The 13761-nt window shown below is 46.0% G+C and overlaps 1 protein-coding gene across 2 annotated transcripts in view; it reads right to left on the bottom strand.

Moving 5' to 3' along the window:
- Positions 1-356: 356 nt before the first annotated feature.
- ELOVL5 (ELOVL fatty acid elongase 5) overlaps positions 357-13761 on the bottom strand; it is an 84283-nt gene continuing 70878 nt past the window's right edge. For both annotated transcript variants that reach the window (XM_032409647.1, XM_032409646.1), the window contains 5 exons: positions 9298-9375; positions 8121-8292; positions 6284-6408; positions 3509-3643; positions 357-2213 (listed from right to left, as the gene is read on the bottom strand). In XM_032409647.1, coding sequence (XP_032265538.1) covers positions 2070-2213; positions 3509-3643; positions 6284-6408; positions 8121-8292; positions 9298-9375 — 654 coding nt within the window. In that variant the 3' untranslated portion in view covers positions 357-2069. The remainder of the gene's footprint in view (positions 2214-3508; positions 3644-6283; positions 6409-8120; positions 8293-9297; positions 9376-13761) is intronic.

Raw genomic sequence — 13761 nt, 5'->3', positions numbered from 1 at the left:
TAACAGCCTGAAGGTGTGTGTGTGTGGGGGGGCGGGGGGAAGAAAAGAGGAAGAAGGGGTATGTTTGGAAAGCTGGGACCTTTGGTTGGGGCACGAGAAAAAGGCAGAGAGGAAACAATTAGGGTGGAACCACCACCATGTTTTACTATGTGGGGGTCCCTCCTCATGTGAGCTGAGCTACAGAATACCCTTTCCAACTGAATTACCTACATCTGTTGGGGTGAGTTCCAATTTTAGTATATGTGCTGCCGAAGCGAGCACTGGGGGGAGTTCCTAGAAGGTGGAAAGAGTGGATTTTTCTCCTGCCTGTCCGAATTGGCAGCATATAAACAGTAACATATAAACACACGAGCACAGGTAATCAAAAACGTTTTAATGATTAATGTTTAGACATTATTTAACAGTGTGGGTATATTCAGATGAGCTAAAGCACACTTTGACAGCACACTACTGAATGTTATAGTTTCTGTATTGAAATATGTAAGGACATTTGCAAACTAGTACCTAAGAAGACATACATTTACAAATATACACATTCTAGATTTGATAAGGTAAATGTAAACAGATGCTGTGACTCCCTCCAAACAGAAAACCCACAAAACTAATAAGAGAACCAATCAGCTCCCTGTAATATGAATGTGCAAAATTAAAGCATGGTAAACTGATATTTACATAAATATCAAACCAACAATTAGTTTATACATTGTCAATGACCTTCTAAGATGTGTCACGAGTGGTTCAATGACTGTTTTTTCTCCCAGTGGAGAAGGTATTCAGAGACTAAATTCCAACACTTTAAAATGACACACACAATAGTCCTTATCTGTTTGACCACTGCCTCCATGGTGAGAGACATGATTTTATGATAAGCAGTCTCATTTTTAAATAAGCAGTTCTACACAGGTCTTTAGATCCTAAGCAGAAAAAGAAAATTACAGGTACTATTAGATTTACACTAAACAAATTATCTCTATGCAATTTCCCAGTTCTCTTACATTGTAGCTATCTGTTTAATTTTACCTTAAATTTTTTTTAAGGTCCCTTTTTCCCCCTTCATTCATTTTTATAAGCTAGGCACATTTTAAAAGAAGTTTGTGTCAAAACAGAGAGCAGTACAGAAACCAATCCAAATTTGGACCCATTGCTCATCTATGGAATTCTGTCAAATGGTAAATATTCAATTATCTCTTTTGAAAAGTATACATCCCCTCTTTCACGAGTGGAAAGCAAAGTGGGCATTGTTTCCTGTATAAAAACACTTAGCACTTCAGAAATTTTAAATGTCCTATTCATCCTACATACTTTCCAAAATCTTGAAGACAAAGAATATATATCTAGGTTTCATCAAGACTGCTTTAGAGCCCCCCCCTTTACATTATCAATAGTGGCACTCAAAATAAAAAAATAAGATCTGTTAAAAAGTTAAACTGACCTTCCACTAGATTTGAGCCTGCCTGATTTAAAGCCAGTATTATAAAACTGAAGGTGCCGTTTCTGATTTCACATGTACAAGTCACTTGAAATTATGTGTCACACACTAGTTTCATAAATCATGGTCTTTGATTTTTTTCTAAACAGAGCTATTAAAAACGAATAAAAACTTGAAACATACCTAATTTAAATTAATAAGCTTTGGGCCCTGCTTTTTAAATTTTAAGGCATGTGTGTTTGTCTACTGTAACAACATTGTACAAATTTACAATCACATGCATGATCTACAGTAAAAAAAAAAAAAGGTGTGGATTACAGTGTTTTTAAATTGTGAATCACAATTCAGCACCTATCATGTTATAACTAATAAGGCAACAGCAGTGTTGTATACTACAATAATACGCCCTCCACAGTTTAGCGCAGTGGTCGGTGAGAGCCCAGAAATGTTAAAAATCTTATGCCTACGTGTCTAATCTGTATACATTTTCTAGGGGTTTTGAACTGATGAAAGAGGTCCTACATGAATCGCGCTATTGTAGGCCGGACTAGTTACAGCAGCTGTTAACGAGCATCGGGCACAACTCATACTGTGCTTACAATCAGACGATGGGTTTTGGAGGTTTTTCAACTCTTCGGCGTCAATCCTTCCGTTGCTTCCTCGGCTTCACGTTGTTTTCCAGGGAAGAAAAGCTGTTGCTGTGTCCGTTCACGGCAGCCACGGACCCGTTCTGGTGGTCCTTCAGGTGCTCTTTCCTCCGAGAGGCCCCCTTCTTGTTGTAAGTCTGAAATGCATCAGGGCAGATGGGCCGTGTGACTGGGTGCTCTGCTGGGGGTTGGGGGGCACCCCGCTTCCCTAGCTCTAAGCCTAGATTCCTGCCACTGAGATGTAAGGTCTGCCATCAAGCAACCCTGGGAACGTTTTTTGCCACTGGTTTCAATCACTTCTTTTTTGAGGCGTAGCCTGAGGTAAGTTCACAGGGGAATGGGCTGCAATGTAAGGGCTATTCTACAAACGAAGTAGAAAATTCAAATTATACTTCACTTGGCTGTGCCCTCTCTGTATGTGGATGGCAGAGGATCGGGGCTACACGGCCACACCAGTTTCCCCCGCTCTGTGGGACCTCTCCCCATCACTCACATCTCTCACCTTCAGAATTTGCTCGTGAGTTCAGCAACTGCTTTGGCCCGTATGTACGAAGTGCTACGCTGCCAAAGCAGTTAAAATAGTATGATTTCAGTTTTGTCGGGTCCCATCCCTTATCCTCCCTCACGCCTGATGAATGTCCCAAAGTAGGGCATACACCGCCCGTGCGGCAGTCCGGGAGCTCCCTCGACCGTGCCACCACACCCAGGGGTGTGGGGCCTAAGGTGCAGGTGGGCACAAGGATGGCAATGTGGTGACGCCCCCAGGTGGCTGCTCAACCAACTGGACTTCACTGCCGCCACGTCCCTGGCCTCTGCCCGGGCTCCTGACCTCTGGTGCCTGCCCAGAACCAGGCGCTGCCCACGGGAGCAGGAACACACCTCATCCAGGGGTAATGGGGAACTGCAAAGTGACCCATGGAAATAATCTGCCCACTTGGACCCTTCTGTGAGTAAAACTGACCTTACATCATGCACTTGGGAATGAACGGAGCCCCCAAACCTGAGCAGTGGAGGTGTGACGGAACTACAGCTGAGGGCTGTGACGGACATGTCTTTGGACATTGAATGTAGCCCCAGAGTTCAGGGCAGCAGGGCTGTGGGCCTGCTGGCGGAACTCACCCATCACATGTCTGCACTAGGCTGGGAGCAAAGCGCCACGGAGCTTGCCGAACAGCTCTGCTTTCCCACATGAATCCCAAGCTCCCCTGCCAAAGATCTAGAACCCCGGAAGTTTGGGACAGACTTCAGCATCTCCTATGTTGGCAGTAGTCCCCCTCCCAAAGGTAGGGGCTGACCTGTCACTGTGACTAAATTAGAGCCCGCTGCCCGGCACGCAGCAGGGGTTCTACAGGTCGTCCGCCTTAAACGAACAGAGGAGGGCCTTTGCTGGAAAGGCCACGAGTCCCAACTGCCACGGAAGAGTGAGACTTACCTGAACGTAGAAGTTTGTGAAGAGAGTGATCAGAGAGATCATGTATCCGATCTGGAAGTAGAGCCACCCAAGAGGGAACGTGCACGGCCAGAGGACCCCGCAGCTGGTCTGGATGATTGTCAGCACAAACTGCAGCTGGTGGGAGAGAGGGCCACAGCTGAGCAGCACGGCCACAGCCCACGGACAGGGCACCACGCCAGATGGGCTCTCCATCCAGCACGACGAGTCCGTGAATGAACACTCACGGGCCCTTCTGGAGGCGAAGTCCCTTCACAAACACTAAGCAGACATTTATGCATAAAGTTCTCCTAAACTATATATGTGCCTTTGTCATATACATTCTTCTCCGCTTCCTACTACTTAAACCACCTTCTCTAAAATTCCAAGAATAGTTAACAATACTACATGGTATACATGAAAGTTGCAAAGAGTAGATCTTAAAAGTTCTCATTGTAAGAAAAAACCCTATAGCTAGGTAGAGAGACTGTGGCTGTGACCTGAGCTTACTGTCACAATCCCTACACATGCCTGATCAGTACGCCATACACTTCACAGAATGTTACAGGGCTAGTACAGCTCAGGGAAGCTGGGGAACAAAGGAAAACTTATCTAACCCCCCCCAAACACACAAACTTTAGGGACCCTGTATAGAGATGCAAAGTATTTTTTTGTATGCTTTATATTTTTAAGGGAGAAAGGAAGGGTGTGGAGTGTATGTTTATTTTATTTTTTTAAAAAAAATTTTATTCATTTATTTGACAGAGAGAGACACAGCGAGAGAGGGAACACAAGCAAGGGGAGCGGGAGAGGGAGAAGCAGGCTTCCTGCCAAGCAGGGAGCCCGATGCAGGGCTCGATCCCAGGACCCTGGGATCATGACCTGAGCCGAAGGCAGACGCTTAACGACTGAGCCACCCAGGGGTCCCTGGAGTATATGTTTAAAAAGAGAACCAGTGATGTCGCTGTGGGATGCGCAATTCCTATTTCTCCCTTTTTTTTTTTTTTTTGAAAGATTTATTTATTTGAGAGAGAGTGTGAGCAGGGAGAGGGGCGCAGAGGAAGCGGGAGAGAGTTCTCAAACAGAACCCCCGCTGAGCACGGAGCCCAACGCAGGGCTGGACCCCACAACCCTGAGATCATGACCTGAGCTGAAACCAAGAGCCGTACGCTTAACTGACTGAGCCACCCAGGTGCCCCAACTTTTCCTATTTCTTATCCATATACCCTTTTGGTTTGAAGAAGGCTGGTCAACAGATTTAAACTTCTATCAAGATATAATGCTAAGTCCAGATTATTTCTGATGAATAAATCTTTTTTTTTTGGATGACAGATCACAGAACAACTGCTTGGAGAAACAGGGGAAAAGTGTTAAAATGAGGTGTGGCTACTGAAGGGTGAGTCTTCAAGAGGAATAATAATACTAGGGGGGAAGGGTTCTGCCCACTGGATTTCTGGCCCAGCCCCCAGGGTTTCTCCGTAGAACTGTTTTTTCCCCCCTTCTTCTCTTTTTTAAGGTAAGTATTCTAAGCTAAGGAATAACTAGGAGTGGTGCTTAAAATAAATCTAGGCAAACTGGGTGCAATCTTCTACCTCAAAGGGCAGAGCTTAATGGGAAACCAACTTCCCCAGTCTGTTCTTGTAAATTCTGCTTTTGCAGGGCCACAGCCGTGTGGTATAAATCAATCTCCACATCACTTCTCAAGTGTAACAAGAAGGTTAGAGAACAATTTTCCTGCCTCACAGGTGGGTGGAAAAAAATTAACAAGGACTAGAGAGCAGCTGGCAAAGAGGTGATAATGAAATGTCAAACACGTAAGTAGCTCAGAGGATCTTCTCAGATTTTTTTTTCCCAGACTGTTATTTTTAAATATTGAAAAATCACAGTTGACTTGGAAAGACTGGAATCAGCTTGGTTTCTTTAGAGAAATACGCTGATAAAGCAAGGCTAGGGCTAAGGCTTTACTGCCTAAACCCCTCAGTCAGCTGGCTTTGGACTACTGCCTCAGTGTCCTCATCCATAGAGTGGGGATAACAACATGAGATGCGGCTACTGGAATAGTCCACGTAAACCTGCTTTCTTAGCATGAGTGCTTGACACAGAGTACACTCAACCAAGGTCAGTGTTTCACATCCGTAGTAATAGTAATTAGTTCACGAAAGAATTCACAAGGGGAGAGAAACAGGCGTCCGTCATATCCTGACAACTCAGGGAAGCTTCCGGAAGGACGGTAGGACATGATCACCGGGTGCCAACAGCTGCTGGGTGGCCCTGGCACGGCCAACCTCGGGAAGCACAGCAGGTGCCATCCTAGCCAACAGGTGCTTCGCTGCATGGGGGCTGAGAGGTTGCCGGGCACCTATCTTACTGACATCCTCGCTGCCTAATGGCTACAAGCATCCGGGACTCCTGCTACCCCACAGCTCCTTCTAAAACTCCCGGGAACACGGGTCACAGTGGTCACTCTGGATTCTGGATTATAATTAGGAAACACACAGGCAACACATACTTTGTGCACAAACTAAGCACGAAGGACTGAACTTGAAGTCAGGAAATCAGCTTCTTGTCCTCATTCTACAGCCCAACTAGCTGTGTGCTCACAGGCATAGTTTCCTCCTCAATTGAAAGAAAATCCTCTGCTCAGCCTGTTGCAAGTAGTTTAATTGGATCGAAAGAGAAAGGGTGGGAAAGGCACATATCAGATACTATTAAAGAACAAAGCCAGGAAGAGGGGTCTGCCAGGCAGCAAGTCCTGGACAAAGAGGCTGAGTCACTTACCAGTTGCCCCTGAGTGATATACTTCTTCCACCAGAGGTATGGGCGCACGGAAGGGACGGACGACAGACCGTAGTACGAGTACATGAGGACATGGATGAAGCTGTTCAGTGTGGCACCGAAGTAAGCTGAAGAACAGAGGGGATTTGGGAAGGAGAATGCATCAGTGTTTTACACATAACAAGATTCTGTTCAAATCCGAAAAACAGATGCATTCAAACAGGGGCTGGCAAGCACTGTGTGAACCAGTACTTGGAATTCCGTTTCCACTGGGGCAGGCAGACTGGGATGCTTTAAGGCCAGGGTCAGCTGGAGCTGCCAGGCAGGCATCTAACATAAGAGTCAGGAGACCACCTCACAGCTTTGTTGCCAGACCCCCCATCAACTCCCAGCGCAAGGTGCTTTTCTTTACATGCCGAGCGCGTCAGGCCTGGGGAAGATAGCTGATGGGCAGGAAGTTCAAAGCTGGCTGGCTAACACACCTGCTGAAGTTGGAAGAGGTCTTGGAGGCCTCGGCCTCCTTATTATTCCCCAGGACTGCAGGGCTGAGACCACATATTTTTTCAATAATACAATCCTGAGTCCAGTTCCTTGGAGATAAAAGACTCCTCTTTTATCGCATGCTTCTAATTTCCAGTAGAACTACCAGTTCTTTTTTTAGCCTCTCTGTCCTCCTCCCCCACAGCAGGCAACCCAACAGAGCTCGCCAGTTCTCCCACACACAGTCGGAGGTGCATACGGCTGGGGTCAGGGAGGGAGGTTCTACCTCTGGCTATCACAGTAACTGACTGTGTGACCTTGGACAAGTCACATCCAGGTCCTGGTTGTTTCTCTTGGGCCCAGTGCGGCTAGTTAAAATCTGCCATCCTGTGAGTTCTTTGAAAATGTAAAGAGACACTGTTTCTATTAGAAAGTTAAGTCAGATAATCCAGAGCCATGAGGTGTGATGGTGGGAAGAAAACATGAGAGGGCCGGGGCCTGGAACCTGAGCTCTACCAAACCTTTTACTATCTCAAGTTTCCTCCCAAACCACAGGGAGCTGGGTTTGGTGAGTCACCTTTCTGGTTCTAAAATTCTATGACTGTGTGAATCTTGGTGGGCCGGGTTAATCCAGGGCAGTGCCATCCTAGGAAAAAAACCCACATGAGCAGACCCAAAGGTTCTCACATTCGTCAGTGCTAGATGGCAGAAATTTTGATCAGGACATTTGTTAGAACTCCCAAGCTAAACCTAGAGGAGACAACTTAATCTCTGAAAATTATGAGAGACCTCAGACCATATGCTTTCTAAAAACGACACACATCCGTCTTTGGGCATTTACTTCAAATTTCGGTGCTTGCCATTGAAGATGCCCTGCTAACTGTGCTTCATGGAACACGGCAGGCTCATATGTGCAGACTTCCTCCTGTGCTCTTCAGCTAAAGCTGTGTTTCATCATTAGTCTTGTTCCCTGGGACTCCCTCAGTGGTGTGGTTCTATCTATCTGGCCTGCCCCTCTCAGTCAAATATCTTCCAAATTGTAGAGAAACAAGGACTAGAAATAACCCAGAACACCTACCCTCTATGACAGAGGACACTGTCCCTATTTCCCTATAAGCCCCAGGCTGGGGATTTGGCATCTCCCTCACCTTGGCAAGTCAGCCAGAAATAGGTTTTGTCAGCTTACTGAGTGCACAGGCCACACAAACGATCATTAAAGCAACTCGGACACAAAGTTCCAGTGTTTGACCTAGAAATCCACAGAAAGAGCACCTCCTCTAAAAGCCTTGGTTTCAATTCAGCCTCTCTGCTCACACCTGTCCCCAGCAAACCCCCCCCCCCCCCACCATGTAAGACTTACAGTGGCCGCAGGGGACCCAGTTCATCACAAACCACCATATGTTCAGCATGGAGGCGTGGTGGTAGACGTGCAGGACTGTGATCTGGTGGTTGTTCTTCCGTAAGATGAAGAAGAAGGTGTCCATGAATTCAATGAGCTTGGAGAAATAGTACCACCAGAGGACACGGATAATCTAAGAGGAAGAGATCATCAATGTTTCTCTGGACCATCACCCCGGACGTGTTTTACTACCATCCCAGAATCCCAGGTTCACTTGAAGCCTGAGCACCCCACTGGCTCCTAAAGTCCTTCAGCAGCTGGGAGCTCTGGTCATTCTGAGAGTGTCTCTAACCAAAGAATACTGGGGGGGAGGGGGAGGTGTGGAATGATGACAGGGAAAATTTTAAAAGCAGCACGGCCATCTTTCAAGACTAACAAAAACAGGAGGATCAAAGTTCAAAAAACCCCTGAAGCCTGCCTAGTCCCTTTGGAAGGACCTGTGAAGCCATCGGTATAAAAAACCCTCCCGAGAGGCGCTTCTGATTTCAGGGGCTGGCGTGGGGGCAGGTGCCAGGATACAAGGCGAAGAAGAAAAGGAATCAGAACTTTGTGTCAGGTCCCTGACCAGTTAAATACGTCACACAGTTCTAAGGAAACAACTGCCCATCTGAACTTAAAGCAGCAGCTTTTTATTTAGAACAAAACACTCAGAGTGGAAGTCAGAATCTAAAGACCACCCTTTAGATTTCAGCACTTTAAGGAATGATTACAGCATTTAAGACGTTATTCTTATGATCCTGTTTATATGAATGCTGACAAATGCATGTAGTTTTTTTTTTTCTGGAAACCTAAAAAAAATTTTTTTTTCAAGATTTTATTTTTAAGTAATCTCTACACCCGATGTGGGGCTCCAACTCACAATCCTGAGATTATGAGTTGCACGCTCCACCGACTGAGCCAGCCAGGTGCCTTTTCCTAGAAACTGTTAACAGGACTTACTGTTACTAAATGAAACTTTAGTTTTCATCTTATATCTCTCATGTTGTTCAACTTTTCATACCATGTGGACATAGGTTTTTAAAAATTTTTTTTTAAAATGTCAACAGGAATTATCTTGGGCAGTGAGGATATGAACCATTTTGTCTTTTGTACAATTTATTAAAAAAAAAAAAACCTACTTAAAAAAGAGAGACCATACCTTCATATCTGCTTCTCCCGCGCTGCGAGTGCCTTGACAGAAGAAGTTGTACCTGCCTTCCCATACTCCTTTCACTAACTAAAAAAAAAGGATAAAAAAGGAAAAAGCCCATCACCAACAAGATCAGAAATATGGAAAGCCCTATTCAATTAAACTTCATCTGTTTCAGAATCTATGACAATTGACCTTGGGCTGGCTGAGGCAAGTCTGGTCTTTGCTCCTCAGCAAAAAGCACGACGATGGGGAGTGTGAACACCGGGAAGTCTCCATTTCACGAGGGGTGGCCTGGAAGTCAGTCACTCCAGGGTGCCGCCTTACCAAGCTGGCGGTCTCCACAGTTCTCCATTTCCTAGGCTGTCCCAAGACCCGGACCAACCTGATGGCAGGCTCCGGTCCCACATGCAGTCTCCAGGGAGATCACACCTTCACAAATTCAGCCCTTCCCTAAACCAGCACTTCTCAAACTTTGAGCATGGTGTACCACCAGAATCCCCTCAGGGGCATGTAAAAACAGGATCACCAGGGAGTGTTTCTGATCCAGTAGGCCCGGGGTGGGGTCCAAGAATTCATATTTTTAACAAGTTTCCAGATGATCCTGATGCTGCTGGTCCAGAGACCACACTCCAAGAATCACTGCTGTAAAACCTAGGATGATTTAGTCAGCCTCGCCTTCGTTATCTCCTGTTGCCGTGTCATCCGCTGGGCCCAGGGAGCAGAACTCTGCAGTGTCACAGAAAGGACCCCAGAATCAGGGGGTATGCAAGCTCTAGGTTACAGGCCTGCAGTATCAGCAGTTCTCTATGGTTTCCTCATTTATCCATAGCGAGGACAACTGGCCTAGATGAGATTTAAGGACCCATTGTAACAGTCCAGAGGGAAGGTTTACTTTGAACACCTGTGCACGTCCATACTATTTTCTAAACAAACACCTAGGACAAGGTGCTATTCCTTGTTCATGTGAACTGTAGCTTCCTGCTTCCCAAAGCCTATGGTGATCTTGATTTTTCCTGTTGACCTTCTCTCTGGGGGCCGATTGGCACTCTATAAATGGGGAGAATTCTGAGGTGGCCTGACTTGTGCCTGATCTCATCTGGTATCCAACATAAAAAACTGGCCCTGGGTCTCAAAGTGTGTTCCCCAGTCCAGCTCCATTAACACCACATAGGTGACATGGAAATTCTTGAGCCCACCCCAGAATCAAAACTCTAGGGGTAGACCATCAAGGTAGGGCCTTAGAGTCACGATCACAGAGCTTTTGAAAACTGAATACTGTGGTTTACAAAGTGTGGTTCCCAACCCAGCAGCATCAGAATCACCCAAGAATTTGTCAGAAACACAAAATCTCAAGCCCTACCCTAGACCTTCTGAATCAGAAATTTCTGAGTGCGAAGCCCAGAGGCGTGGCAACAGGCTGTTTCACAGGGGACTTTGACGCAGCTAAAGTTTGCAAACCACCGGCTGAAAGCCTTGGTTCCCACTCTAGTTACATAACAGAACCACCTGGGAGCTTCTAAAACCTGCTAACGCCTGGCCTCGCCCCAGATCATGAAACCGGAATCTTGAGGGGCCTTCACAAAGCTCTTAAGGTACTTCCAACCTGCAACTAGGAATGGGAACCACGGGTTTCATGCTGGGTAAGCAGCAAAGGGATTACAAGGGCCTGAAGACAAACGGTTAAACTTGAACCCAGTTTGACCTCAGAAATGCCAGAGCGGGCGTGGCCATTGCACTCTGAACGCCCTTCTTAGAAACTGCTTTTTCTTCTACTAACTTCCTTTCTGTGGTTTGCCTTCTGGCTTTGTCATCTTCTATACATAAAAAAGTATTAAGCGTTAACATGGTTTTCAAGGCCAAAGACCAACACAGGCGTTTGGAGTACACATGGGGGAGGCATTGTTTTTCGATGAAGAGTTCGCATTAGGAAGCAGAAGACCAGGGAGCCGGGACGAGTTAGGCTGCCGTCCACCGAGGCCCAAGATCTGAAGCGAGCCCGCTAGGTTCCTCGGGCCCTGGGTGTTTTTATGTAAAAAGGTGAGGTTGGACTAAATGATCTCTAAAGGTTCTAATTTTCTACAATTCCTATGTTAGGACTTTTAAAAAACAGACCACACACAAACTATGCTATACTTCACTATCTTTGAAAGACCAACATCCGCAGGGTAATTTACTAGAAGGTATGTCGTCCTTTTGGACAATATTGTGCTCTCAAGTCACGGCAGGTTAAGCACCCACATGCAGACCCATCCCGAGTTCCAAGGATCGAGATAAAAAGCCTGAACCTCAAGTGGGATTGGGAGTTGGGGGTGCAGGCTTGTGCGCCCTCAGAAGACCTGAGGTGGGGAGAAGAGACTGGAGTCTCCCCGCCCTTCCTTCTACCCCATGAGGGAACCAGTGAATTATCTTCTGTGGCTGGAGGTTATGGAAAGGGAACGAACGGTTCTTGAGAAAATTTTCACACGACTACTGCAAATGATAAAAAGGATAACACAGCAAAGTGCTCCATGAAGATAAATTTATGCAATTTAAAAGATGCCTTTATTTAAAACGATAGCCTTACTTGGCAAAATTAAAAACTTATTAACCATGATTGTCCTCACTAGACATGCTTTTTGAAATGTTAACAACTGTCAATTTAAAATTCTAGAACCTACCATCACTGCTTTCCAGCTATTTTGGTCTTTCGTGTCCTGAGACACTCTGGGTTGGTTTGCTTTTGCCAATTTTAGAACAGGATGGCTGGTTGTGTGTGCAGAGTACAGACCACTGCATTCATGAATGCCTACCTTGGTAGGGGAGGGGACAGGCAAGGGAGCTGAGGAAGAATAGAGCTAATCCTTCCTTGTATTCCTGTAGGCACCTTGACCTCAAGGGTAGGCACACCTGAGGAAGGACCTGTTAACTCTAGCAGAGGGGACGAACACATCCCTTTCTTCTAAAATGTCTTTCAGAAGGCATCCAGGTTGGATTGCTTTGCTCCTTAAGCTAATTACTTTAAAATTCCATTTGTCCCTCTTCCTATAATAGGAAAAAAAAAAGACATGTGTATCTAAAACACCCAGCATCTCTGGAGACTAAAGAACTCCAGGTCTTGGGGGGTGAACTTCCCCCAAACTGAAGCATTAAAACAGGTACACAAACCAGAAGCTTTCAGCCGGCTTCAGGGCCCTGAACCCACCGTCCCCTTCTCCCAGGGGGGGGCTCACTACAGCCCCCAGGGCAGCTCGCCCTCCCTCACCACTGCCACTCAGCACTTCCACTGGGGCCAACCACTGAATTCTGTGTTTAAGACCCTTCAGTGACTCCCAGTGCCTTTAGAACCAAATCCCAAACCCTAGGTGCAGCATTCAGTCTTCCACTGCTCTTGGACCTACAGTCAGACGGGCCCCCTTTCGTTCCTTGCCCACTGTACAGTGGCCAAGGGCAAAGTGCACAGGTTTGGGCACTAGTCAGGAGGACTTTAATTCCTAGCATCCCACATTTAGCTAGGTGACCTTAGACAAAGGTCTGTACACCTCTCTATACACCTCAGTTTCTTCACTCCCCAAATAGGATAAAAATAGCAACCCCGCCTCTTCAGGCTGCCATGAAAAGTAAATGAGATGGATGGAGTGTACAAATGCTTACCCTACCCAACCTGGTACATAGGATAAACACAACAAATGTTAGCAGTGACCATTCGCTTATTCTTTTCAACTGGAATGCTGTCTACACCCAGGTACTTCCATCTCTAGCTCTTAAAATCCTAACTATCCTTCGAAGTTTGCTTAAAGTTATTTTTTGTTTTTTAAATATTTACTTATTTATTTTAGATAGATAAGAGAGTGGGAAGAGGGAGAGAGAATCCTCAAGCAGACTCCTGGATGAGCACAGAGCCTGACATGGGGCGTGATCTCACAACCCTGAGATCATGACTTGGGCCAAAATCAAGAGTCAGATGCTTCACCAAATGGACAACCCAAGAGCCCCTAAAATCCTCTTTTCTTCATGATTGCTCACTTGGGCCTCCAGTCTGAAGTCTGTCCTTCCTCTAAGCTCACCCTGCCATGGCTTATAGTTATCTGCTCATATGCTCCCTTTCAACCCTTGTTAAAGGGTCTGTTTTAAGCTCTTTGGGAAGCTCACACGGGTGGGGACTGTGGCTCCTGCATCCACAGAACCCAGCACGGGGACCTGCACACAAGACGTGCTGAATAGTTGCTAAACTGATGACAAAGTTTGAGGCCCTACTTTTCGCCTCCCCCCCCAAAATCAAGGCCGAATATATTATTCATAGCCAAAAAAACAGCCCCAAACCAAAAAGATGTCATTTCTGCTTTGCAAATGGAGAAACTGAAACACAAGAAAGTATTTTAGTGAAACCTGGACTTGACAATATTCATCTGAATTCTGTTCACAAGACGGAAGAACCCGTCCCCATCAAACGTCATAATGCGGGAATATGGAAAGTTGAATTCTCAAATATCC

This window comes from Phoca vitulina, unplaced genomic scaffold (assembly GCF_004348235.1).
Source record: "Phoca vitulina isolate PV1807 unplaced genomic scaffold, GSC_HSeal_1.0 scaffold11, whole genome shotgun sequence".
Taxonomy (NCBI): domain Eukaryota; kingdom Metazoa; phylum Chordata; class Mammalia; order Carnivora; family Phocidae; genus Phoca; species Phoca vitulina.
The sequence above is the reverse complement of the archived record's forward strand: the minus strand, read 5'-3'. Positions and strand labels throughout refer to the sequence as shown.